General features: G+C 46.2%; 1 protein-coding gene across 1 annotated transcript; it reads left to right on the top strand.

Annotated features, from left to right (window-relative positions):
- The first annotated feature begins 430 nt into the window (after positions 1-430).
- SLC13A5 (solute carrier family 13 member 5) lies at positions 431-27,298 on the top strand. Its single transcript, XM_037880745.2, has 12 exons — positions 431-711; positions 4,503-4,631; positions 6,609-6,745; positions 8,677-8,891; positions 11,192-11,363; positions 13,217-13,339; positions 14,053-14,265; positions 16,184-16,305; positions 17,027-17,145; positions 19,205-19,366; positions 22,977-23,114; positions 24,320-27,298. Exons 1-12 carry the CDS (start codon positions 607-609, stop codon positions 24,446-24,448), a joined length of 1,764 nt encoding a protein of 587 aa, XP_037736673.1. The 5' UTR covers positions 431-606; the 3' UTR covers positions 24,449-27,298.
- The last annotated feature ends 64 nt before the right edge of the window (positions 27,299-27,362 follow it).

The following is a 27,362-nucleotide window of genomic DNA, read 5'->3' as shown; positions in this document are numbered from 1 at the left end:
GGGGGCTGGACGTGGGGCAGCGGGGGGGGCTGTGAGTGGCTCGGGGGGGGGTAGAGGGAGGCTGTCTGGCTCACGTTGGGGGGGGGCTGGACGTGGGGCAGCGGGGGGGGGCTGTGAGTGGCTGGGGGGGTAGAGGGAGGCTGTCTGGCTCACGTTGGGGGGGGGCTGGACGTGGGGCAGCGGGGGGGCTGTGAGTGGCTGGGGGGGGGTAGAGGGAGGCTGTCTGGCTCACGTTGGGGGGGGGCTGGACGTGGGGCAGCGGGGGGGCTGTGAGTGGCTCGGGGGGGGGTAGAGGGAGGCTGTCTGGCTCACGTTGGGGGGGGGGCTGGACGTGGGGCAGCGGGGGGGCTGTGAGTGGCTGGGGGGGGGTACAGGGAGGCTGTCTGGCTCACGTTGGGGGGGGGGGGGGCTGGACGTGGGGCAGCGGGGGGCTCCCTCTGGTGGCAGCGGCCGCCGGCACTGAGGTCGCCGCGGCGCAGTCCGGCGGGGGGGGGCCGGGCCGGCCGGTGTATTTAAACCACCCTCTGCAGCCAGGTCCCTCTCACTCGCTGGCTGCCCGCCGCCGCCGCCTGCCGCTGCGCTGGGCTCGGACCCCCCCGCCGGACCATGGCCCCGCCGTGCCTGAGACCCCTGCTGCGGTTCAAGTCCTTCGCCGTCCTCTTCTGCACGCCGCTGCTGCTGCTGGCGCTGCCCCTGCTCGTCCCCACCAAGGTAAGCGGCCGGGGGGGTCCGGATCGCTAGGAGCTGCAGCCTCGGGACCGGCCAGCCCGGGGGTGGGGGGGCATGTGATTCAATGCGTAGATCACTTTTCGCTGCTAGCAAAGCCCAGATTTCTCCGGGTTTCCCTCCGGGAGAGGGACCCCCCCCCCCCCTTTGTTAATTGCACCAGCGATGCCCAAGGGGATGTTGGAGTCTAGGGCTGAACATCTCCTGCTTGCCCCCCCCCCCCCCCCCATTTCAGCTCGCTAGCGCTATGGGGGCTCCCCCTGTTCCTGCTCCTTGCCCATGCCCGCAGGGCTGGCAGGGACTTCAGACCGAGCCAGGACCACAGCCCGGTTGGGGCCACGTTTTCACAAGCGCCCAGCATCAATCCAGGGGAACAAGCTGCATCCCTTCCACCACCAGCTGGGACTTCTGGCCATCTGTCCGGGGGTGTCCTCACTGAGGGCATGCCAGCTCCCAAGTTATCTCCCAGTCCCTGTGTCACTGCAACCTTTCATTCACTGGAAGGACAATGGATGGATTTCTGCCGAGAAATCCGGAGAGGGCGTTGTTTAAATAAATCCAATCAGTTGACTCAAACAGTTTAAATGGTGGGGGGAAAGATTAGTGGTGGTGTTTTTTCACCTTTTACTTCCTGAAATGTAATTCCTCTTTGGGTGATCAGGTTAGTAAATGTCAAGTTTTAAGGACTAGATTAGGATCACTTGCAGGGTAGCCCTCAAACAAACAAACAAAAATGGTATTTATGTCCCAGGCTATAGCTCAGTCTAGGCAGTAAATGTTACAAAAAGAGCCTCTGAAGTAGAATGAATGCAGACACAAACTAGTTATAAGAAACCCTGCAGTGCCAGGATCTGGCTCACCCACAGACTCAAACATGAAACATGCCATTTTTATCTTTGTTGTCTTACAACTTTGATACCAAGTTTTTGATCCACAAAGACATTGTTTCAAGTTCTGGCCCATGTATGTTGGTTTTTGTCAGAAGCATCCGCCTCCTCTCGTGGTTAGACCTGGCTTTACCGCTGACTTGCTGTGTTGACATCTCTGTGCCTCAGTTTTCTCATCTGTGAAACGGGCATAACACAGGCATATTATGAGGTTTGATATTTGTAAAGTGCTTTGAGATCCTCGCATGAAAAGCTATGTAGGTGCACACCATTATTATTAACTTGTGAGAAGTAAAACATTGTGCCCGATGATTCACCACTGTGTACCCTGGTGTAACTTGATTTCAGTGGAATCATGCTAGTGCCTTTTATCTTTTTTGTCTTTTTGGTAAAATCTGAAACCCATGTTTGCAGCAAATATTATAGTCTGGCATAGCTTTTAGGGTCTGTTCTAATTATAATGTGACAACTATTCATTTTTGATTGACCTACATTGCTCGACATATTTTAAACTTCAGAAAAACCTCAGGCATGTTTGTCAACAAAAAATGCCACCCCTTCTGGTTTACCTGTCTAATAATAGCCCTGCCTTTTGGTCAGCTCGAGAGACTCCAGTGGAAGAAAAGGAGGACGTGTGGCACCTTAGAGACTAACAAATTTATTTGAGCATAAGCTTTCGTGAGCTACAGCTCACTCCATCGGATGCAAGTGAGCTGTAGCTCACGAAAGCTTATGCTCAAATAAATTTGTTAGTCTCTAAGGTGCCACACGTCCTCCTTTTCTTTTAGCAGATACAGACTACATGGCTGCTACTCTGAATCCAGTGGAAGAGAAATTCCTATGAGTTGGGGGGGGGACTTCACTGATGTGGTTTAAAGATTAAAAGCTCTAGATAGATGGTAAATATTGTAGGATCAATGCCAAAGCTTGTGATAGGGCTGTGGTGTGCAAGAGTAGCAATACAGACTTCAGTAAAGAAGTTTGTAATTTATAAAATTTATAATTTAATGACAGGTTTAATGAGTGTCCAGTGAGGTATTTTGTATTCAGGTATTTGTATTCCTCTGAAACATGTCATCTTAACAGGAGCTTACAGGATTGCATAACAGTTTACTAGAATTCATCAATGATCACTTTCACAACTGCCCTCCAAGAGGACAGATTCTGTTTTCTGTCCCTGTTCAAAGAAGCAAAATCAACATTCTACAGTTGTTAGTGGCAATCATGACTATATTTTTCTAACCTTAGCGCTTGCTTTTCAGCTTTCTAAACCGGACTGTGCTTGAATTGGCTGGGTCTATAAGAGTTAATTTATAAGCATTGTTGTCTTTTTGAACTTTAAGTAAATTATTTACTCCACATTCTAGTGCTTCTATTGTGAAATTTGTTCAAGAGTAATATTTTCTTTCAGACCCTCCCAGCTGTTTCTATTTGTCACACAGTGGCCAAATGCAATCACATGTGATAAATTCTAACACTTAGCTACTGCTGCAAAACCTAGAATCACATTATAAAGTCCTAGAAACCCTAATTAAGTCTCTTTCCTCGATATCTCTCCTGTACTGTAGCCTATGCAGAATTGTTCCTTACAGAGCATACTCAGTAAATAACCTCCTTCTAAGTTGATAAACATTTCCAATTGCTTGTAAATAACATTTTCTGCTCATATAAAGAGCTTCTCAGCAAAAATAAGCAACACATGCCTGCTTGTAAAAACACCTTACAGCACATTTGTGAATATCAACTTCCTGCCTGTTTGTTTTGCCCTTCCCCCCCCCCCCCCCAATCCTTAAGACCCTACGAACTGTTATTATAAACACAAGCAAACTGTGAACTATGGAGCATTTACACCTGAACCAAAATAATGTTTACAGTCAGTTTAAGAATACTTACTTCTCATAAGAAAATTGAATTTACAAACCCTAGCATCACTAGGCTATAAAAATGTCTCAACAACAGTTTAACTGGACATGTTCAGAGATTTCTAATCCAGACAACCCCCATGTTAAGAAAACATTATCATTTCAGAGAAATAATTTAATACTTATAATATAATGACCTTCAGTCAGATGAAAGATTTTTCAAGGGACTACTAGTGATTTTTGGTATCTCAATTGTCAGGTGTCCAACCTGAGACCCTTAAGGAGGCCTTATGTTCAGAAAGGCAGCGTCGGTCCTGTGAAAATCAGGCCCCTTTTAAGCGTCTTAAGATGAGCACCTGAAAACGGAGACATCCAAAATCATGAGTTGCTTCTACGCATCTTGGCCCATAGGCATGGAAGCTCCTGCTTGAATCAAATGCCAGTTTGACAGCTGAACATTTAAGTTAGCCATATGTTTGCATTTCTATGGAAATTCTGGATTTTCCACCCGCTCAGCTTTGGCCTGCAGTCCTTGTGCATTTATAATGCCCCTAGCTTTGCCCATGCATTGTTTTCCAGGCCAGGCTTTAGGATGTGATGTGAATGTTCACTTAAGCTAGTTTCTGAATAACCGATTGAGCTGTAAAGATCAAATGTCTCTTTCAGGATTTGGCTTCTTGTGGAGATGGGCCTGGATCCAATTAAATCCAAGGTATTTGGCACCACTTAGGATCAGGCCCAAAATTCACTTCAGGAGTGAAATCCTGGCCCCATTGAAGTCTGTGGCAAAACTTCGATTGAGTACATTTTTGCCTTTACAATTTAGCAGATTGTACCAGCTGGGTGTCTAAGACTATTTTCTTGGAGAAGAAAACAACACTCCTATTAAAAAGCTCTTTTCCCTCCCCTAAGAGACCACTTGATTAGAGCGCTGCCATTTATATCCTGGGATCTACTGGGAGACCCTCTGCATTCAGCTACTCACTTGATTTCCTGTTGCTTAAACCCTTGTTTGCTTGTATTCCAGGAGGCCAAGTGTGGCTATGTCATCATCCTTATGGCTGTGTACTGGTGCACAGAGGTCATCCCATTGGCTGTCACAGCTCTCCTGCCTGCTATATTATTTCCGATGTTTGGAATCCTGGAGTCTAAAAAGGTAAGGATTGATTCTAGGTCAGCCTAGGTTTACTCATAAACTTCAGGGGCCCAGACCAGCTTAGACCAGCATACTCCAATGCACCAATGTTTCTGTGCCTATCACATTGGCTGAGTTGCTTTTCATCATGAAGGTAGCACTGATAATATCACCTTGTGTGGGTTACACTGCTACCCCTAAGTTCTGGTGCAGGTCAGGATCTGGATAGATTTCATCTCCGTACTGGTTTCACTGAGAAGATTTGAGCTGGAGTGAGTCAAATCCTGGAAGCAAGTTTTTAAAACTACATTCTAGCAATCGTATACAGTGTAGCTGTCTCGGTCCCAGGATACTAGAGATACAAAGTGGGTGAGGTAATATCTTTTATTGGACCAACTTCTGCTGGTGAGAGAGACAAGCTTGCCAGCCAGACATGTGGCTCGAAAGCTTGTCTCTCTCACTGACAGAAGTTGGTCCAATAAAAGATATTACCTCACCTGCCTTGTTGTTCTAGCTATTAACATCCCCTCATCTGTATATATTGGACATAGGATTCTTTTTCACTTCCTACTCTTTATGGTCATGTGGTGTTGCTGTGTGCTGTTAAATGACCACTGTGCTCTACCCTAGAGGTGGCTGCACTTTGTGGTGAGTGAAGGGATTCCTCTGTATATAGTTTGTAAAGTGCTTTGGGATCCTTTGAGATGAAATGTACAACATAAGTCTGATTGCTTTCTGCAAATTATTATTTATATTACAATAGCACCTGAAGGCACCCACCAAATTTGGGGAACCATTGTGCCAGGTGCTGTATAAACACATGGTAAGTGGTAGCCCTATATCTGAGGGGCTTCCAATCTAAACACACAAGATGGATGGGGAAACAGAAGCACAGAGAGGTGAAGTGACTTGCCCAAGGTCACACAGGCAGTTCCTGGCAGAGCCTAGACCAGAACCCAGGCCTCCTGGGCTGGGACTCAGTGCTCTATCCCCTGGAGACACTGTCTTTTTAGAACAAGCTCTACTGCATTTTGTAAGGAATTGTTGCCTTTCATAGTGAAATAGGTGTGCTGCTGGACACATATTGGACTCTCCCACCTTAACATCCATCCCCTAAAGCTCTTTCACATGCCAACCTCAATATTCAGCAAACAAACTTGATGGTGAAATTCTACAAAAAGATACAAAACCAACTACATGGTGTGGATTGTGTCCTTCTGTAGTAGCTGGTCCAAACATAGGAGAATAACCTACTACTGCTGCCACCCATGGAGTTATTCTTTCAGTGGTAGAGATCTGTGCTTTGGTGCTGAAACTCCTGAGTTCAGACGTCTGAAAAGCCAAGGGATCATTTCAAAAGTGACTCCCGATCAGGGACTCATACTTTGGGAGATCTTAGGTGCTTGAGACAAGATACTTTTAGCAGGGGATGTATGTAACATGCTGCCAAAGAGTGTGCTGTGTCCTCCTTTAGTAGCTGATTGTCATAGAGGATAACAGCCCACTACTTTTGCCAGCAAATGGGCATACTACTTGAGCTGGAGTGGTGGAAGTCTGTGTTTTGCTTCTGAAAGTGCCAGGTTCAGTCCTTTCTAATGACCTGTTGGGGTAGGATTATGGGACTGATTTTTAGAGGTACTGAGTGACCTTCTGGGCCTTAACATCTCTGAGAATCAGACAGCATACGTGCAATACTTAAAGCTACTATACTTCTTATAGTACATGTGAACAGTTATTTATATTTCATTAGCATCTAGTGGCCCCAACCATCAGAGGCCCCTTTGCAGTAGGCACTGTGCAAACCAGATAAGAGACAGCCCCTGCCCAAAGCAGCTCAGCATCTAAATAGATGAATGGAATTGAGAAAATGTACAGGGCTTGCTCCTGCTCCCACTGAAGTCAGTGGGAGTGGAAAAAGGGCCAGAATACCTTGGCTGTTGACAAATCCAGGCACCCACTTGTGAATCAGACACTGATAGGCAGTTCCTCTCATTGCAGGTGTGTATGCAGTACTTGAAGGACACCAACATGCTGTTTGTCGGGGGGCTGGTTGTGGCAGTAGCCGTGGAACACTGGAATTTGCACAAACGCATTGCACTGAGGGTCCTGCTGATCGTCGGAGTGAAGCCCCCACTGTAAGAGGCCATGTTACGCCTGCCTTTCTATCTGTCTGTTATCCGGAGCAACCAAGCTTAGCAGAAGCATCTTCAGATGCCAGGAGACGAGGGGGAGAGTGTGAGAACTGAGTCACGCAGAATGAAGGCGACAAAAGCCTCAGTTGTTTCACTTGCTCTAGGACGGGCTTCCAGAGGCTGTGTATGACCGCAGGAATGATGCAATGTTTGAAAGCCCAGGCTGGCTGCAAAGGAAGACGCTCATCATTCAGCTTCCATTGACGTCAATGGGGGTCTTTCTGTTGAATTAATGGGAGCATGGTTCTGTTCTGCTCTAATCTGTACAGGTTCTTTTATTACACTCATCACTATAGTATCTGCTCAGGCCCTTAGTGCCTTGGTCAGAGTGGGTTTCAAGTGCCCAGTGAAGCTCCTAATGCTAGGTGTTCGCGTTTCCCATTTGGGGACACGGTGCCCTTGGATTGGACGTTCGGTTCCTGTTTGAGTCTGGCTCTGTGGGGAGCCCGAGTAAAACCACCACAAGCAATAGACTAGAGGTCTCCTCTAGGCCCACCTTGAGGGGGCTAAGTCGTTTTCCGACCTGACTGACCCTTCCCACGAACCTGAGGCAGTGCCGCCATGGGTCAGCAGGGTGGTAGCTGCATGCACCGGCGGCTGAACGCCCTGCTCCTGCCGGTGTGCTGCAGAGTAAGAGGTGCTGGACTCCTCCGCTCCTGGGGCAGCTGAGAGGAGCAGGCCGCGCAGCCACCGCCATGCCAGCCCCACAGGCAGGAGGGGAAGAGCTGACCCAAGCCTGAGCGGGTCCAGGAGTTTTCCCACCTGCCCTGCCCCAGACCCGACACTGGTGGTCCGGTCCCAGCGGGTTCAGGTTGTGAAGGGCTCTAGAACAGAGCTTGTAAGTGTGAGGCTGAATGCCCTGATATCCTGTTAAGGCTCAGATCCTGCCCTCCTCCCACCCCCCATGGCTCTTAAGTCCCACAGAATTGTTGTGCGTGGGAGGCAGGCAATGGAGAGATCACCCAGGGGGACTGAGCTCAGCCTGTAAGCTGGGGAGCTGCCTTCCAGGGAAGCTCCTTCTTCGTCTGCACAGAGCAAGCAGAGGGCAAAGGCATAAGCCCCAGAAGGGGCAAGGACATGCCCAGTGGGACCAGCACAGCATAGGAGGAGGGCGGGGGTAACAGCTACTACTACAGCCATGGGCAGTAATAGTGGCTATAAAGTGGCTGTGGCGGTGCTGCTGAGTCCCGGGGGGGGGTTGCGGGGATGGTTTTATTCCCCATGACACCGGCAGAGATCGTCTGCGCAAATCCCCTGTGCTCAAGACACCAGGATTTGGCCCCCTTATTTAATCAGCATATCCATGATGCCGAGATCCCTGTCGCCATTTTCATGAATGCCAAAAACCCGCACCCTGCTCCAGCCAATTATTAGCCAAGTGGAAGACGTACGCCCGTTCTATGTCTTATTTACCCTGGTGCTGACGTTAGTGAGGGAGCAGCCGACACCACAGCTGTTCCATGTTAGCCAGGATCCACCTCCCAAGTCGAGCTCACAATATCAGAGTGCAATTTTCCAGATTTCCAACAGTAATCAGAAGAGAGAAAGGCACCCGTGCTTGTGGTTCGCTATTGTGAAATGGCTGCTTTTACGCTGGCTAAATGATAAGTGCTTCTCGCTAGGGCTTACATGACAATGGAGTTTCTCACAGGGAGCTGTGTGGGGCTAACTACTCTGCTGGAGTGAGTCCAATGAAAGCAATGCAGCTGCACCAGCCAAAAATTGGGCAATGGTTTCCTTTCCTGGAACAGGTAGTACATGCCAGAGTGGGGCCTGCTATACAGGTTGCCTGGAAGTAGATTGCGCTGGCTGAAAAGCCCAGAAAAGCTTTCATGGTTATTTTTCTTTCCTTCCTTCTGTTTCTCCACGTGCAGCCTGATGCTGGGCTTTATGGGAGTCACCGCCTTCTTGTCCATGTGGATAAGCAACACAGCCACTACCGCCATGATGGTCCCTATCGTCCAGGCTGTTTTGGATCAGATGAACAGTACAGAGCAAGACCGGACGATTACGGACCAGCCTAATGGGCAAGTGAATTCAGCGATCGAGCTGGAGGAGAAGAACGTTATGAGCCTGACGTCGGTGCAGGGTAAGGGGCCTCCGAGCGGGCTTAATCAGAGTCTGTTTCAATTGCTGTATAAAAGCCTGATTCAGAGCCTGCTGACTCAATGAAAAATCTCATACCGATGTCACTGGGCTTTGGCCCAGGCCCTAAGAAAGCCAGGAGCGGTATCCAGAAAGAAACCCATTAAATACATTAAGGCCCAAATTTTCAAAAATGGCCTCCAGTTCTGGGTGCCTCCCAGCTTTGGGTGCTCAGCTCTCGACACCTGGGGCTTAATTTTCAACTGTGTCAAACACCCCTTCGACCTCAGTGAGCGTTCAGTGCCTCTGACAATTACAACCAATGGATAACATTTTCAAAAGCACCTAAATGACTTAGGAGCTGAAGTCCCATTTTCAAAAGTGATTTTGGCACTGAGGAACCTAAGTGTCATTGAGAGGCAATGGGATTTAGGCTATCAAGTCATTGAGGCACATCTGAAAACTTTATCCACTCCCTTTTTGCTTTGTCCTTGATCAGTGGCTGTTTCTTTATGAAGCAAGTTGCGGGGAAAATGATTAAATAATGAGAAACTGGTAGAGCGTTGATCGAACAGGAGCTGCAGCTTCTCAATGAAGCTGAGCTGGTACTTGCACCCCCATGAAATGTATTCTCCCCCCTCATGGGGATTCTTTGCCTCTCCACATTTGACAGTCTCTTTCTTTGTATTTTGGGAATTTCTGAGACCCTGATCCTGCAATAGGCAGGATTTTTTTCTGCATAGGCAGAACCCTGCACCCTTACTGAGTCCTAATGTCTTCGCAGGCACAGAGGATCACCCATGCAGAGCTCATTGTAGGATGAAGACCTAAAGTGCTTTTCAGGGGAGAAAGGACAGTCTACTTGAGGGGGTATGGCAGTAGATTGGGACTCAAGAAACCTGAATTTAATTAATCAGAAAGTGAATCGGCCCCAGATTCTGTCCGACTTCGGGTAAATCACTTTATCTCCCCCGTGCCTCAGTTTCTCATCTGCAAAATGGGGTTAGTACTTCCCTGCCTCCCAGGGGAGTTGGGAGGATAAAATCCATGAATGATTGTGAGGTGCTCAGGTACTGTGGTGACGCAGGACATATAAATGCCTACACAGATTTCACTTGGTGCTTTGTAATAATGCTACCTATTTCTAACTTCAGAGCTGTTATAATGGCAATAGATTTTATTTTTGTATTCAGTGATACACTATTAATATGGGTGCTTAATAAAAAAAAAAAAAAAGTGGGGTCAACTGGTCTCAGTTTCCATGGTGATTTTACGCAGTCCAACAACATAATGTGTGTTTCCAGATTAGGTCCTCATCCACAAGAAGCAACAGGATGGACCCAATATTACTAGAGCAAATACAGGCCTGATGTAAGCAGACACAACTCCATCGATCTTAGCGATTCTACCAAGACTGAATTGGATCCTATGTTTTCTCTGGATCTATTGGATGCCTCCAATGTTAGTTGTGGGTTTCTGCCCTGGTATATGAATAGCACCATCACTGTAATATCTGAGCAGCTCCCAGATATTAATGAATTCACCTCACAACTCCTCTCTATGGTAGGGAAGTGTTGTTACCCTCATTATACAGAGCAGAAAATGGAGGCACAGAGGGTATGTCTGCACTGTATTGTAAACCCAGGTCTGTGTGACCCGGGCTTGTGGACTCAGAGTTTTCCAAGCCCGTGCTTGAGGGTCCACACTGCATTGTAAACATAGGTTTACAATTGCTGGACCCAGGTCGCACAGCCACACTAACACATCCATTCTCCACTACACAGACCTTCTGACTTGGGTCTGCGGCTTGACCTGTGTCCACACTGTAGAATGGCAGGTCTTGGACCAGAGTCACAGTGGAACTTGGCCTTTGACCTACCCCCACTAGCAGGGTCCTAGGACCTGGGTCTTGAGCACTTGCCGACCCGAGTCAGATTGATTTGTGTGTAGACGGAAGGGGCGTTTGGGCTCAAACCTGAGTCGGAGCCCAGGCTTATCATGCAGTGTAGACATACCCAGAGAGGCAAAACAACTTTCCTAAGGTCTCACAGAAAGTCTGTGGCAGAGCCAGGAATCAAACCCTAATCTCTAGAGTCCCAATTCAGTGCCATAGCCACAGGACCATCCTCCCTTCTCTTTGCCATGAGCATTATTATAAGATGATATGAGGCTATAATCAACATAGCTTGGCATTCATTAAAACAAGAGGCATAGACAAATTGCAGCACCAAGAACATTGCCCCTGTTCTGAGTTTTTTGTCGCCACTGTTTTACGAAAGGCAAGTTCACATTTGTTATTTCCAGTCATAGGTAATGGCCACGTTCCTGATGAGCCCAAAGCTCTTGGCGATCGGGAAGTGAGGAAACGCGTCAGTAAGGGGATGACACTATGTGTGTGCTATGCTGCTAGTATTGGAGGGACTGCAACGCTCACCGGAACGGGGCCAAACCTGGTTCTGAAAGGCCAGATGAATCAGTAAGTTGTTCTGACCATTTCTCCTTCAGCCTCTTAAATGGTCTCACGCCGCTTTTTGACCAGCACAACTGAAAGTCTGAGTTGGTGGCTGCTGAGGTTGGTTCTAAGAGTTACCTGTGTGTATGTCATAATGAATCATGTATGTGATGTGCTTTGCCTAATCATCTTCTGCTCCAGCACAAGTGAGTAGTTTGATATCAAAATCAAAGTTTCCCAGTCTGTCATTGTAGCCCACTGGATTTAAGTCTACATTGCATTGTAAACCCAGGTCTGTGGGACCCGGGCTTGTGGACCAGGTGTTTCCAGGTCTGTGCTTGAAGTGTCCACACTGCATTGTAAAGCTGAGCTCGCAATTCCTGCACCCAGGTCTCTCAGCTGTGCTAACGCATTCATATTGCTCTACGCACACCTTCTGACGTGGGTCTGCAGCTTGAGCTGCGTCCATACTGCAAAATAACAGGGTTTGGATCCAAGTCACAGTGGGACTCGGGCTCTGACCTATCCCCCAGCAGGGTCCTAGGACTTGGGTCCTGAGTGCTTGCTGACCCGAGTCAAACTGATTTATGTGTGGATGGAAGGGGAACTTGGGCTCAAACCTGAGTCAGAGCCCAGGCTTAATGTGCAGTTTAGACATACCCTGGGAGTCTTTGGAGTGGTTGCTGGTGGATTGCAGAGAACAAATTGGTCACATGATGCTGGCTCCTCCTTGTTTCCATCTCTAACGGAAGGAATGGAAAGGGAAAATGCAATGAGAAACAGGTGACTGTGATTAACTCTTTTCATAATAGACAACACATAAAAAAGACAGCTAAAATACAGTCAATATTTCTGTAATATTTCTCCATGTAAGCAGTTGCTATAGAAGCCACAGGAAAGTTATGGAAGAGGAGAGGCGGTATCTACAAGATGCTCTTTCTCTATTAAGATGTTGTCTTGACTATGCAATAGTTTGGGAACCCCTGATCTTAATGCTACAGCCTCTGTAGGGGAAATTCCAGTAGACTTCACTGCTATTCTTCAGCTGATTTCTGCTGGAGAACCAGTAGCCCCAGCAGTCAGTAGACCACTAGGTTTCAAAAATCCATCTGGCCCAAATGGAACCAGTAGAAAATGTGCAACTGATATTTATAATAGAGTCACGTCCATTACTGACTGAATGCAAAATTCCAGGCACAAAGTTACAGACTGTTTGTTTTTAAAAATGTGTCCTAACTCTTTAGAAACTAAGAGCCAAACCTAGGTCCCATCAAAGTGAATGGAAGTTTTGTTGTTGGTTTCAACAGAAGCAGGATCATGCTTTAAATTCCTGTCTTCTTGAAGATCCCCTTAGTTCTAAAGAGTTAGGAGAAGGGAATGCTGAAAGCATAGGTGGTTGAGCAGATTTGTTGCAAGCAGAATATTTCCCAAAGTTTTTGATAGGGCACCTGTGGGTCTTTAAACTGGGTTTATGTCATACGGGTCCAAAACAGTCAAACACAAGTTATTTGGGCTCAATAAATGGGTAGCTGGATGAAATGCAATGAGCTGTGATATGCAGGTATTCAGACTAGATGATCTAATGGTCCCTTGTAGCCTTAAGCTCTAGGCACACAGCAGCCCACGTTGCTATTTTTCATAATTCAATTAATGTAAAACATTCTATAAAGAACAGTGGAAAATTCAGTCATGGCATTTACAATCTGAAGTCCATGAGAGTCTTTCCACTGACTTCAGTTGGCTTTGGATGAGGCCCTTATGGGTGAGCAATGGATGAGCCCTGAGGCTCTTATATTATTCCAATTAGCGCATATAGACGGGAGAATATACTCAAACGGTTTGACCTGGGTACAGAAACCATTGTTTTCTCTCTTCAGACTGTTCCCTGAAAATGGTGATGTCTTGAATTTTGCTTCCTGGTTTGGATTTGCATTTCCAAATATGCTTCTGATGTTGATGTTATCTTGGTTTTGGCTCCAGTTTTCATTCATGGGGTTCAAGTAAGTATAAAAATATAATGTTATGGGCCAGATTCTCAGTAGGTGTAAATCCTCTGTGAATCTGGCCCTCTTGGTTTGTCTTTTTATCATCAGGTACATGTTCCTGAGATTACATGATGCCTAGGTCTACAATCTGGAAGCAAAGTACTGTATAGACAAAGAATGACATACGTCACATAACATTGTATCTTAGTAGAAACTTCACATATGTACAACCGTCTGTGGTGAGATTGAACTGTGCTTGTTACAACCACATTTGTAATTAGTGTTTATTTTCTAGTAGAACCTAGAGTCCACAACTGAGATTGAGGCCCCAATTGTGCCAGGCACTGTACACACACTTAGTGAGAGACAGTCTCTACCCCAAAGAGTTTATAATCTAACTAGGGGAGGGAAAACAGAGGCAAAGAGAGGTGAAGTGATTTGCCCAAGGTCACACAGTAGATCTGTGGCAGAGCCAAGAAAAAATCTAGCTCTCCTGACTCCCAGTGCAGGGCCTGGCCCCCAGACCACACATCTCAGCAAGAGATGGTAACCAGTGGCAGCTATGTGCAAAGGATAAGACAGGGGTTCACTTTATAGCACACTGCAGCTGTAGCCATTCTAGGCGATAGGTAACATGGTTCTGCACCCTATGTGGCGAGTGTCAAAGTGGATTCACTGGTAATTTTCTCTTGCAAGCAAATATTTACAACTTTTTTATTTTTTTAAAGTTTTAGGGAAATGTGGGGCTGCAGGATGGAAAGAACTGACAAAGAGAAAGCTGCTTTCAGTGTGCTCAAGGCAGAGCACCGGAAACTAGGCTCCATCTCCTTTGCTGAATTCAATGTCCTCATGCTCTTCATTCTACTGATTCTCCTGTGGTTTAGCAGAGACCCAGGCTTCATTCCTGGCTGGGCCACCTTCCTCTTCAATAAAGATGAAGAGTAAGTTTGAATCCTGCAGTGTTTTGGCTGACTTAGTTTATACTTTATTTAGCTCTACTCCCTTTTGATCCGTAGGGGCATTTAATTCAGATCCTGTCTCAAGTCACACATGGAAGTTGTTTGATGGGTCTGATTTCTAGTTCTCATTTGTTGCATAGCACCAAACCACCAGATAATTGACAATCTCTGCTCTGAAGAGGCACACCTAGCAAGCGGGCCACAGCCTAAGACTGGCACAGCCAATGTGAGGGGAATTCATGCTGTTTGTCTCTCCATCCAATTTGTTTATTCATTTCTATTAGCCCTTCAATTTTATGAGTTAAGATCAGATTGAACATCATTTTAATATGCAGTAAATGTCATGTGCAAAGGAAATCTATCCGGCACCCACAAGGAAATTGACTCAGAGATTTGAAAGGCTTCTCCATCTTCCTCCTATGCTCCTAACCTTGCACCCTAGTTTTAAAGGGAAACATAATTAAGACCATTTCTTGCCACACCCCACCCGTGCTGCAGTATTTGAATTCATTTGGCTGCCTGTCGAAGTGTCTTTACTCATCTCACATGCACCAGTCTCACTTGCGACCTGATGTTTATGATGATGATTTGTTTATTAAACTGCTTGTTTATTATTGTTTGTTAAAAATGCACCAACTACACTAAAGAAAATATATGCATAAGTGAGACTCTTTTCTTTGAAATATGAAAGAAACGTGTTAAATATCTATGCCCTGGGTGTTGTTTTGAGGACTTGGTATTTGCTACGGTATAACATTTTTCAAAAGTACATAAGTGACTTTGGAGCCTAAATCCATTTTCAAAAGTGATTTAGGACCTCCCAGCTTAGACGCCTAAGGGTAGGTCTACACGGTAATCGGAGGTGTGATTGCACCATGGGTAGATATACGTGAGCCAACTTTAACCTAACTAGCTTGGGTACCAATAGCAGTGAAGCCAAAATAGCTTGGACTTGGGCATAGTCTAGCTACCTGAGAAAGTACCCATGTACAACATGTGTTTCAGTCACACCTCTGATTTTAGTGTGGATGCACACTAAATCCCATTGACTTTTAGTGAGACTTAGGGCATGTCTATACTTACCATGCATCGATGCTGCAGCGATCGATCCACCTGGCGTCGATTTAATGGGTCTAGTGAAGACTTTCTAAATCGACCGCTGATTGCTCTCCCATCGACTCTGGGAGTCCATCAGAAAAAGAAGCATTAGGTAAGTCGACGGGAGAAACTTGCAATACTCTAGATACCGCAGTAAGTCGACCTAAGCTATGTCAACTCCAGATACGTTATTCATGTAGCCGGAGTTGCATAACTTAGGTCGACTTAAACCCGCAGTGTAGACCTTCCCTTAGACTTGTTAATGCCCAAGTCACTCTTGAAAATGGGACTTCAGCTCCTTAGCCACTTAGTCTGCAAAGGAAATCTTTTCAAAGGGCCTAAATCCAAGCAGGGTTCTAGTCCTGGCATTCATTCAACCTTTGACAAGTTAATTAGCATTCCGTGCCTCAGTTTCCCCTGGATACTAGGAGGATGATAATACTTCCCTACTTAACAGAAGGGTGGTAGAGAAGACACTCTGAGATCTTTCAATGGAAGGCATGACGGAATTGCAAAGTGATATTAAGTAAGATGATACAAATGTGGAGTTTTGCAAGTCTGGATATCAGAATCTGCAATATCAGGGTACAAAACGTTGCTAAATTCTTAAAGACCGATTAGAGAGATTGTACAGACAAAAGCAAAAAGGACTTACAGGTTACCATGTACTAGGACAATGGTATGGGTGTGTGCTGGATGGATGCCATGTACTGAGACAATAGTACACATGCTGGAGGCGTGCCATGTCTTGAGACAATGGTGTACCATATCCTGCTAACCTGCCCTCTGCTTTTTCTTTTAGGTACGTTACTGATGCCAGTGTAGCTCTCTTTGTTGCACTACTACTGTTCATAGTTCCTGCCACTAAACCCAAATTCAACTGCTGTAGTCAAAACAGCTTTAGCCCTGACCAGAACAGAGAAGGTAATGGAAGGAGAAATTGACAATATTGATGCTTGTCTTGGAGCTTCCCCCCTGGCCAGCCCAGCTTTGTGATTCTGTGGTGAGATCACAACTCACCATGCTGAGATTGTGAAGCCATTTCTCAGCTCCCGCTGATGGTGCTAGAAGACGTGCTCCTTTGTGACTTAGGGCTTGTTTGCAGGAACCATGAGCGTACTGCAGACTGGGGTGTAAATCTACCCTAGGCCAGCCTGCCATGTGCTGTCTGTGCAGACCTCCCTGCCGCCTGCTAAATGTTCCCTAGTATACACTGTCCTACTCCTGTATCAGGGTAGAGCAGGGTAGATCAGAGTGCGCTGCGGAACTTTCAGTGTGTGTCCGCATGCAGCCTGGGGACAGTGAGTGTGCAAAAGACTAGTGCAAGGCACATTCACACTCCAGCTTGCTGCGAACTAAGTGTTTGTATAGATAAGCCCTTAGTGTGCGCAGTTCCTGGGAGCTAATCCCACTTAGTTACTGCTGGCATTTGACCATAACCCTTGTATATCACTGTTCACCTGAAATGGGCAGTTTTCTCACTAGCATGCCTGTCCTGGGCTATCACATACACTGTGTGTCATTGGGTTCTAGCGCTTCCTTTGCACTGGGGTGGTAGTAAGTGCACATCCGAGTGTATAGCCTTGGAAAATGTAGGTGTCTTCATCTTCTCACAGCATTCTTTGCTCTGCTTTTATCTCTTTAGTGATGAAAGAGCCCTTTTTCCCAGCCCCGTTGCTAAACTGGAAGGTGGTTCAGAGGAAGATGCCCTGGAACATCGTGCTGCTGCTAGGAGGAGGATTTGCCTTGGCCAACGGAAGTGATGTATGTCCTCACCTCTAGGTGCCATTGAGTCTAAGGGTGACCTTTCTGCTCTGCTTTTTGGTCCCTTGTTAGTAGTAACAGGTCCAAACCAAAGCAGCATCTGAACCAGTGCTTAATTTGTGCCAGGGCTTGCCAGGGCTGAGCCCCGCCACCTCTGGGCTTGGCACTTCATAGCCCCGGCACCGCTGGGCTTGCTGCGTCAGTTATGAATGCAAACAAAATTGCTTGAGAGACGGCATCTCTTTCATTACAAATTAAGCACTGATCTGGACAGTAACTTGAACAATTTAGCAGCTCAGCCCGTTCTCTATTTATTAGCATAATTGTTTTCTGGTTAGGATGGGTGTGCCTCAGGGATTGAACTCCAGGAGTTCAAGTGCTTTTCCAAAACACCTGAGCCTCCAGAATCTGCAATATTGATAGGAAATCTTCTTCCTTGAGGTTTCCTTAGCACAAATAGCAGGAGAGCGGCCTTCCTTGTTGTCTATTGTCACACCCAGTTCTACTCCTGGCCAGACAACAGAAGTGCAGCAATCCATCTAAGAGTTTCAGAGCTGTTTTGGATTTGTTTAGAAGGGATGTAAATCTTCATACTTCAGGGCATAAACCAAACACTGACTGAAGGGATTAAGGAAGCAACTCTCTCTCTAGGGGCAGGTTACTCCATAATCATCCACTAGGGCTGTGGTTCTCAAACTTTAGCAACCTGAGGACCCCCATTTTGATTTACATTTTTCTGGGGACCCCAAAGCCCCCTGCTCAGCCCCAAGGCCTCACTCCTGCCCACCTCTTCCCACCCCCCCACTCACTTCATCCCCCCTCCCTCCATTGCTCGCTCTTCCCCACCCTCACTCACTTTCACCAGGCTGGGGTAGGGGGTTGGGTGCAGGAAGGGGTGTGGACTCTGGGAGGGAGTTTGGGTGCAGGAGGGAGTGAGGGGTGCGGGCTCTGACTGGGAGGGAGTTTGGGTGTGGGAAGGGGTGCGGGCTGCGTGTTCTGGGAGGGAGTTTGGGCGCATGCGGGGTGCGGGCTCTGGGAGGGAGTTTGGGTGCGGGATGGGGTGCAGGCTGTGCTTTCTGGGAGGGAGTTTTGATGTGGGAGGGGGTGTGTGCTCTGGGCTGGAGCTGGGGTGCGGAAGGGGGTGAGGGGTGCAGGCTCCAGCCAGACGGCGCTTATCGCGGACCCCAGTTTGAGAAACACTGCGCAAGAGGGTTTCTTGACCCTTTCTTTGAAGTGTGTGGTAGTGACTGCCATCAGAGAGAGGACAGAGGACTCGCTGGGCCACTGCTCTGATCAAATGTTCCAAACTTCAGAAAACATTCAATTCTGCTTTAGAAATAGGCAAGGATTTGCAAGAACCCTGACTCCATGAAACCTGTTCCACGCATCCCTGTTGAGATGGGTCTGAATCAGAACCCCAGATCCTCAAACTGCCAAGCTTTGAGGAAGTTCACATACCGATCCCAAACTTTGTGGCTGGGCTGTCCTTAAATGATGGGCCAGACCAAAGCCCTAGATTGGAACGTTGCCCAGGCATTGGAACAGGAGGATCCAAAGTATGGTGGTTTTGGACTGCATAGCAGAAAACATTTGTAAGCCACTGGAGTTAATCTCTGATAGTATTCATGAAGGAAAACACAGTCAATCAATTCAGTGCCTTCAGAAGCCTTAGCGATTCTTTCAGTGATTCCTCTGAGCAATTCATTAAATGTTTGCAGTTGTGTGGCTTCCTTGGTCTCTCGTATAACTCAGTATTGAACTTCTATGTGGCAAAAATGTGAGTATTTTCTGACCAGAATATGAGAGAATAAATCCGACTTAATTTCCAACTGGCAGGGAATCTCCTTCATTATTATTATTTATTATTATTTAAGAAAGATCACAATACTTGTTCTATAAATGACCTGGTTTGTTTGCTCTTGAATGATCTAACCACTAATGTCGATGGCGTGTTTTCATATGTGTATTTGGATTTGACAATACATTCCATGCAGTAGGAGCTACTATGGATGGCCTAGAGTTCTGTGTCTTCCTGAAATGCTCCTCTTGATTTTGTCAGGCTTCCGGTCTGTCGAAATGGCTGGGTGATCAGATGACCCCATTGCACGCTGTCCCACCATGGGCCATTGCAGTGATACTTTCACTTGTTATTGCTGTCTTCACCGAATGCACCAGTAATGTCGCTACGGCCACCCTTTTTCTACCTGTCTTTGCGTCCTTGGTAAGATTTTTTTCTTATTGGGTTTTCTCACTGCTGATCTGGAAAATTGATTTAAAAATCAAGGAAAAATTGATAAAGTCTTTAAAAATGGAGCAATACCACATTTAGTGCCATAAGCCAAGGGACTTTGTATGCAAATAGGGTTACTCCAGAAAGCATCTAGCAAACAACCCATCAGATAGCAAAGCTGGCTCTAGTGCTGGGGGAAAAAAAAGGCCAGACTTGCAGCCCTGGAGTCCTTTATTTATCCACAGGATAGGGATCAAACAGGCAGCGGCACTGCAAACTTCCCTGGCACTGCCCTGCCACTGTGCAGCAACCTTGATGGTCCAACTCTTGGAATGAGAAAGTAATTCAGCCTCCTTGGCCCCTCTCCTGAGATTGCCTATCAGGAGGCCAGTTAACGCCAACTGCGATGGTGGTTTGTGTGATGCGGGCACTTGTCCACGGGAAAGTGGACTGAGCTACCAACTCATTTAAAATAGCTTACCCAACACCAGTCAGCTGGTGAGGATTTTTGGTCACTCGAGCTGTATTCAACCAGCAGCTTGGAGGTTAAAAGTCCTATCTTGCATCCCCCCTATGCGCTCAGGAGTCCTCACCAAAAACATTTCACTTCTTTAGTCTCTCATTCAGGGGCGCATCACTGAAGTCAATAGACCCTAAACACAAGCTTAAAATTAAGCACATGTGAAGTACGTAACCGTATGCATATGCTTAAGTGCCATTGAAGCCAATAGGGATAGACTTAAGCATGTGCATAAATGTATTTCTGCCTTAGAGAGGGGCACGTTTAGTACTGAGGGCTTGGTTTTTCCATTGCCTTGCACCTTGTGTGCTCATTTACCCCAGTGCAAAGTGAGTATAAAATGTGTGTAAAGCCCCACTATTCTGAGTTTAACATTTTACCCCCATTTCGCACAGGTGTAAATGATGACCCAAGGTGTAGGGCAATGGGGCCTTGAACCTCGACTGTATATAATTGGTGAAACACTTTAGGATCTCTTGGGATTACAAATGCCGTGTACATGTAAAATGTTATTTTTCTCTGCTGTGACAGTCTTCCTGCAGGGCTCTAGATTTTTTTTTTCGCCTAGATTTTTGTTCTCCTTTGTTAAAATCCAACACTCTTCATTCATTTCCTTGGATGTTTCAGCCATCTCTGTTTCTTTTGCTAGAGCACTGAAGACAAGAGCATCCTTATAGGGTTCATTGTGCCATTTCTGCAGAACAGAATATTTTTAAACTCTAAGAAGACACACAAGGAGAGGAATAAAAATGGTCACAGCCTTTTTTGAGCAGAGTTGGCACCACAGCAAATAGATAGCTTTGTCTTTATTTCTAAAGAGTTTTAGTCTTTTCTTTTAAGTAAAATTATCCTGACCCAGGCTGCTTAGCTGGCAGTGACTTAAATTGACACGTAAGTTCTGGGGACTGGAGAATCCCACAAAACAGCATAATGTTTAAAAGTTTTGCTCTGTGAGCCTAGTAATTACAATCAAGTCCCTGTGTCGCTCTGACAAACCCTCTCAAAGTGTTGGTAGAGATCAAACAAAAGAACTCCATGTACATTTGACCAGAACCCCAAATTATACCATGCAGAGGGGGAAAAAAAGTATCAAGTATCTGCATCTGCAGTCAAAAGTGAATTGTGAAGTGAAATAAAGCAGCCATGTAGCAAGTCGCGTTTAGGAGAAAAAATTCCATGTGTGGGAATGTAGAAGTTAATGGAACCTATCCAGTGTTGTCAGTTCTGTAAATACAAAACTGGAGAGAATACCTAGAAGATCCAAGAGGACAGAGCAGAGCTATAACTAGGAATTTTAGCGTCCAGGGCGAGCAAGCATATCTGTGCCCCCCTGGGGTTTTTTCCGGCATTTCTCCACCCACATAGCTTTGCACCCTGGGCAGCTGCCCTGCTCACCCTGCACTGGTTACGGGCCTGGGACAGGCATTGTATATGTTTTATTTAGAAGAGGTGGACAGTAGTAAAATAAGAATGTAAAGCCAGCATGAGGAATATGATTCATCAAATCCATAAACAGCTTTTTAAAATACAACAGATATTAAATGGCGACTATGGAGATACTTAGTTGAATGCAATTTCAGGACAAGTGAAACCTGCCTTTTCAGAATTCATATAGAGTGCGATTCAGTGTATAGTGAAGTAATAATGAAATTTGGCACTCTTTGGACCAGATCCTCTTCTGGCATAAATTAAAGCAGCTTCACTGAAGTCTGTGAAGTTACACAGATTATACCAGCTGAAGGTCTGGACCTCCGACCTTCTTTCCAAACCTCACAGGGAGGTCATTGAGGATAAATACATGTTAAGGGCTGTTATAAAGCAGACTGTCACCAATTGTCCTCCATGTTCACTGAAGGTAGGACAAGAAGTAATGGGCTTAATCTGCAGCGAGGGAGATTAAGGTTAGATAGAAGGGAAAACTTTCTGACTGTCAGGGTAGCTAAGATCTGGAATAGGGTTGCAAGGGAGGTTGTGGAATCTCCATCATAGGAGGGTTTTAAGAACATGGACAAACACCTGTCAGGGATGGTCTAGGTTTACTTCGTCCTGCCTCAGTGCAGGGGGCTGAGACCTTTAAAGGTCCCTTCCAGCCCTACATTCCTAAGATTCTATGACTGTGAGGCTCTCAGATACTATGCTAATGAGGGCCCTATAAGTACCTCAGATACATAGATAGAGCACCTTCAAAGGGCTTTGAAAACGTTATGGAGCCAAATTCTGCCCTCGGATATGCCTGTGCAGTCGCCTTTGGATTGGATGGGGAATTGGGTGCCCCACTAAGGGCAAAATTTATTATTATTGTAGTGCCTAGGAGCCCCAGCCATGAACTAGGGCCCCATTGTGGTAGGTGCTGTTAAAACATAGACCAAGAAAATTTAGTCCTAATCCTTTACCCTAAACCTCATAAATACCCCGTGAGGTAAATAAGTGTTTCTTTTACATTTTACAATGGTATCCCCATTTTACAGATAGGGAATTGAGACAGAGTTCTGGAGGGCCTGATTTTTCAAAGGTGCTGAGCACGTAGAGCTCCCATGACTCCAGCTGAAGTGGTGGGTGCTCAGCAGGTCTGAAAATCAGGCCTTCAGGGTGGGATTTTCAGAAGAGATCAGTGCTGGCCTAGAACCACGCCCCTTGAAGTCAGTGGTGAAATGCCCATTGCCTTCAATGGGAACTGAGCTAGGCCAATGCTGAGCACGTCTTTAAATCCCACTCCAAATGACTTGCCCAAAGACACAGAGTCTGTGCCAGATCCAGGATTAGACCTGAATACTTCCTATCATCTAGTCTTGCATTCAAACCATTAACCCATGTCCCTCTCTCTGGAAATAGGATGGGAGCCTGGACCCACGTCGATAACGTGCAGTGTGCAATACGCAGGTCTGGTTAGAATGACTTTTCTGTTTAGCGAAGCAGTCCTTTGCTACGAGAGGAGTCCAGTGCGTCATGAATATACTGTTCAGAAGTGACTCATACGGGGGGGGATGAACAGACCTGTTGTGTCTGTGGGATCTCACAGGCTTTCCGCCTGCTTCTATTTCTGAACAGCACTAACTCTACGTCTGGTCTGTTTCCCCCCAGTCGCAATCAATCGAGGTCAATCCCTTGTACATCATGATCCCTTGCACTCTCAGCGCCTCTTTTGCCTTCATGCTACCTGTGGCGACACCTCCAAATGCGATAGTGTTTTCCTATGGTCACCTCCGGGTTTTGGACATGGTAAGGTGATGACGACGATTCCCTGGTAATTTGCCTAAGCTTTCCGTTGCCCTCTTCTGTAAATATCACGGATGTCGCCTAGTTTTATGGTCCTGCATTTCCAAAGCTCCCTTGGCTGTCGAGAGATACGTGTAAACAGCCTCAGCCTCTAATGCTACCGCCCCATTTTGTGGTCGCGTTGTAATAGGAACCCGCATGTAAAAAGCAATGGCGCTTCGCTCCAAGTAATTGCCATGCAGGATAAAATTGCTGATTCTGCAGTCTGTCGTTTTGTCTTTTATACATACAGGGTAAAACTGTGCTCACTGCAACCTCGTTGCCTTCAATAGGTTTGCGTCAGCGTCACAAGGGGCCTGATCCTGTGCCCATTGTGGCCAATAGCAAAACATCCTCCTCCAACGTGAGTAAGATTGATCCTGCAATTCATAGGGTGCAGGCGAACTGCTGCACCATGCAGAGACATACTGAAGTCAGTGGGGCTCTCTGCAGTCCACCCATGTGCTGGATTGGACTCTAATCTGCACCGATGCAGCTGCGCCACTGTAAGCTCGCTCGTGTAGCTGCTCTACCATTGGCTTCGTTCCTCCAGCCCCTGCAAGTGACCGTCGCTATGTCAGTGGGAGAAGCTTGCCTGCTAACATAGCACTGTCCACACCAGCACTTAAATCGGCATAAATTATGTCACTTAGCCGGGGTGGCTAATTCACACCCCTGAGCAACATAACATGTCAACTTAAGCTGTAGCGTAGCCATGGCCTCATTGTAGCAGAATCCGGCCTTTAGCCAATAAATGCACCTTGTTTGACAACAAGGTGGGTGAGGTAATATCTTTTGTTGGACCAGCTCCTGTTGGTGAGAGAGAAACAAGTTTCCGAGTTAATCCAGTAAAATATATGACCTCACCCACCTTGTCTCTCTAATATCCTGGGATCTACGTTGCATACAACAATGGATGCTATCTTGTTTCACAGTTTTTCAAGAGTCCAAACTAATTCCAGAGCTAAGAGTTTGCACCGTATTCCATGGCAGTTCCATTACGGAAGAACACCAAACAGCCAGCACAATGGTTCTCTTTCTGCTTTACTAGGATGAAGGGTCTAAGAACACCTTCAAGTTTCTTCATTGTGTTTATGCTCATGAGTTTATGCTCCGGTCTTTTGGGACTCATTTGTGCTGGCGTGTTGTTTTTTTTTCTTCCCCTCCAGGCTAAATCTGGAATAGTGATGAACATTATTGGAATCCTCTGCATCACTTTGGCCATCAATACCTGGGGACGTCCCATGTTCAGCTTGGACACGTTCCCATCCTGGGCCAATGCCACAGCTGGAAAGTGAGCAGTGAAGAATTTATCAGAAAACCCAAAGGAACCCTAGTACTGTTTCCTCCTTGCCCCACGTCCTGTCTAGAGCCTTATCAGCACCTCGGATGCTGGGTTAGGATGAATGCAACCTTCTGAGGTCTAAATTTCAGGTCAAATGCAAATCAACTCATTCCAGCCATGACTGAGCCATAAGCGCTGCTTCCACACAGCAGTCTGAGGAGCTGTGTCCGTGTCATGCCTGTGATCTCTGGGTGCAAGATGGGGATGTAGCTCAAGATTTTACTTAACTTTATTAAATGGAAGAGAGGCTGTGCTGCTAAAAAAAAAATGAATCGAACCTCCATGTAACTAGTGTGCATTTGGAAATCATTAGCATCGGACGCCGCGTACAGTCTGAGGCCTGCTGCCGTTCCTTAACGTCCTCCAGTGTCCGCCAGTCCGTAACCACGTCAAGCGTCCCGGCTGTCACTGGCAGGCTAATGCAGGAATGGTTCATTTAGACTGGGCTCAGCAGTGCAGTGAGAACGATTCCTTCCGAGTACAGAGCCAGCAATGTTCCCTGAGGCCTTGTCATCACTCCCAAATGCTCGCAGTGAAGAGTCGGGTTGACTAATACCAGGCTGACTGACCATGACTTGGCATCAGGCAAGGCTGAGTCATGGTCAGCTTCATGCTGGTGCAAGTTGCACTCAGAAGTATGTGTGGTTTCAACAGGGCAAGTACTTTCTTAGACAATGTGGAAGTGATCAAGCTGGGCAGCAAGACTTCCAGGTGTGGTCAAACCTCCTGGATTAACCCTTTAAGTGCCTACCGGCAGAGCGCTAGTTAACTCTTTAATTCTGGGGTGAAGACAAGGCCGGAAAGACCAGCTTTTAAGTAGGAACACGCTTCCAACTTGTATCAAAGCATAGCAATACCCAGAGAGTGAATTTAAAGCTATTTGTGGACTGAGTCCTGAAATCCTTAAGCATGGATCCCTGTAGGACTGGGCCCAGGGGCTCCAACAGCAGTTTTGTCTGACTAAGGTCCTGTGTATAAAGTGTTTTGTAGCACCTGGTTTATAACTGGAATAGCTCTATGATATCTCTCAATTTTTCTGAAGCAGCTGGTGACAGACAGCTACAGATGTGTCTGGCCCTACTTCTGTGCCAGTGTCATGGGGAAGGTTTTAATTTAGTATTTGGAGACTAAATTACTGGAAGCCATGGCCATGTGGTCTAGTGGAATGGCCACAGGGCTGGCTGCCAGGCGCCTCCTGAGTTCTGCTCCCAGACTCACTATGTGGCCTTGACCACATCACTTCACTGCTCTGTGCCTCAGTTTCCCCAGCTGCACAATGAGGATAATGATACTTACCTACCTCACAGGGGTGTTGTGAGGCTTAAGAGCCCAATTCCTGCAGCCCTGGGAGATCAGCCTGAATAAGGGCTTCAGGATTTGGCCCCTAATGAGTTAATGTATGTAAGATATTAAATGTTGTTCTTATTTTGACTTTCTTTATAGAACTGGAAAAAATAATTAATTATTGCTTTGTCTTTAAAAACAAGGAAAATATTTATCCACAAAAACCTCCGGTGTGGGAGCAAGAGGCATGTCCTGAAGGGAAAACACTTTAATAATAATAATTTAAATTCATTGTCTAAGGGTCTGATCCTTTAAGGTGCTAAGCACCCTTGACCCCACTGACTGCAGTGAGAGTTGCACATGGCCTCTCCAAAGGACACGCTCAGCATCTCAGGTAGGGTTGCCAACCCTCCAAGATTGTCCTGGAGTTTCCAGGAATTAAAGATGAATCTTTAATGAAAGGTTATGTCATGGGATCAAACCTACAGAAATACGTCCAACCAGAATTGGCAACCCTAGGCTTAAAGAGTCCGTAGTGTGGTCATGGGCCCAATGCAACCTGGGGGGCCCTCTCCCTATAACTGCAGGGTGAGGACAAAGCAGATTACCTGTGGGGTTCTGTGGCTGGTGAATGTCACCAAACAAGCAATATGTGTCAATCTGTTAAGGAAGATCCCAGCCAAAGCAAGAAATATTATGATTGTGGGCATCTGATCAACACTTGTCTAAACAGATACGTAAACTCAATGAAATCAATGGGTGTTTGGCACTTACCTTGCTCAGGTGCTTTTGTAAATCCCACTTTGTACCTGTCTGCATCTTTTGGTGCCTAAATCCCTTTGTAAATCTGGCCCAATGTGCCTGCCCTGAGATGCTGATTGCCCTCAACTCACAGTGACTTCACAGGAGCTGGTCCAAGGACCTTTTTGCTGGAGAGTTATTAACTCACAACTCTCATTTTTGACTGGTGGGATGAGAGCTGGGTGAGACTTTCCAGTCAATTTGGTGACACCAAAACTTGAAGCAGATTCATTTCAACATTTTCAAAATGAAGCATTTCAAGTTTTCAGTTTGAAACAACTTTTCCTTTCCAAACTTTCCTTTCTTTTATTTAAAAAAATCAAATAAAATTGGGAAGAGTTTGCAAATGGACAAAATCAAAACAAAACCTTTCCTGTGACCCAGAATATTTTTCATGACTCTTCAAAATTTGCCCGTGAGCTGAAAATAATCATTTTATTCATCCTGCTGTAGCTGGGATGTAAAATCTGGTAGCACTAGAATGCTAGGGCTAGTTCTTAGTTTTCCTGTCTAAATTAACTGAATTAAAAACTTTGCTCTGAAATGTAGGTTTCTGGGAAGGGCCTTAACTTAGTCATTCCCCAACTCTGTGTGCGGGAGTGAGCTGCGGGGAATTTTCATAAGAAGAGGAAATGAAGTTGTTACTTGAGTTCTCATGTCAGTCAGGGCATCTTTTTCCTATATTGCTGCAAAGTTGAAATTAAACTTTATTTTCCTATATGGGCATATAAGACTTTTTTTATCCGGGGGGGGGGGGAGCGAGGGGCAGGAGGAACATATAG

The sequence above is a fragment of the Chelonia mydas genome, chromosome 17 (assembly GCF_015237465.2).
Source record: "Chelonia mydas isolate rCheMyd1 chromosome 17, rCheMyd1.pri.v2, whole genome shotgun sequence".
In the NCBI taxonomy this organism is placed as follows: Eukaryota; Metazoa; Chordata; order Testudines; family Cheloniidae; genus Chelonia; species Chelonia mydas.
This window is presented reverse-complemented; position numbering and strand designations above follow the sequence as displayed.

Bases quoted from the DNA above. Each gene is read 5' to 3' on its own strand.
- SLC13A5 (XM_037880745.2), top strand. From the start codon at position 607: ATGGCCCCGCCGTGCCTGAGACCCCTGCTGCGGTTCAAGTCCTTCGCC. The intron at 4,632-6,608 runs GTAAGGATTGAT...CTCTCATTGCAG, and splicing joins GAATCCTGGAGTCTAAAAAG to GTGTGTATGCAGTACTTGAA. The intron at 8,892-11,191 runs GTAAGGGGCCTC...TGTTATTTCCAG, and splicing joins GAGCCTGACGTCGGTGCAGG to TCATAGGTAATGGCCACGTT.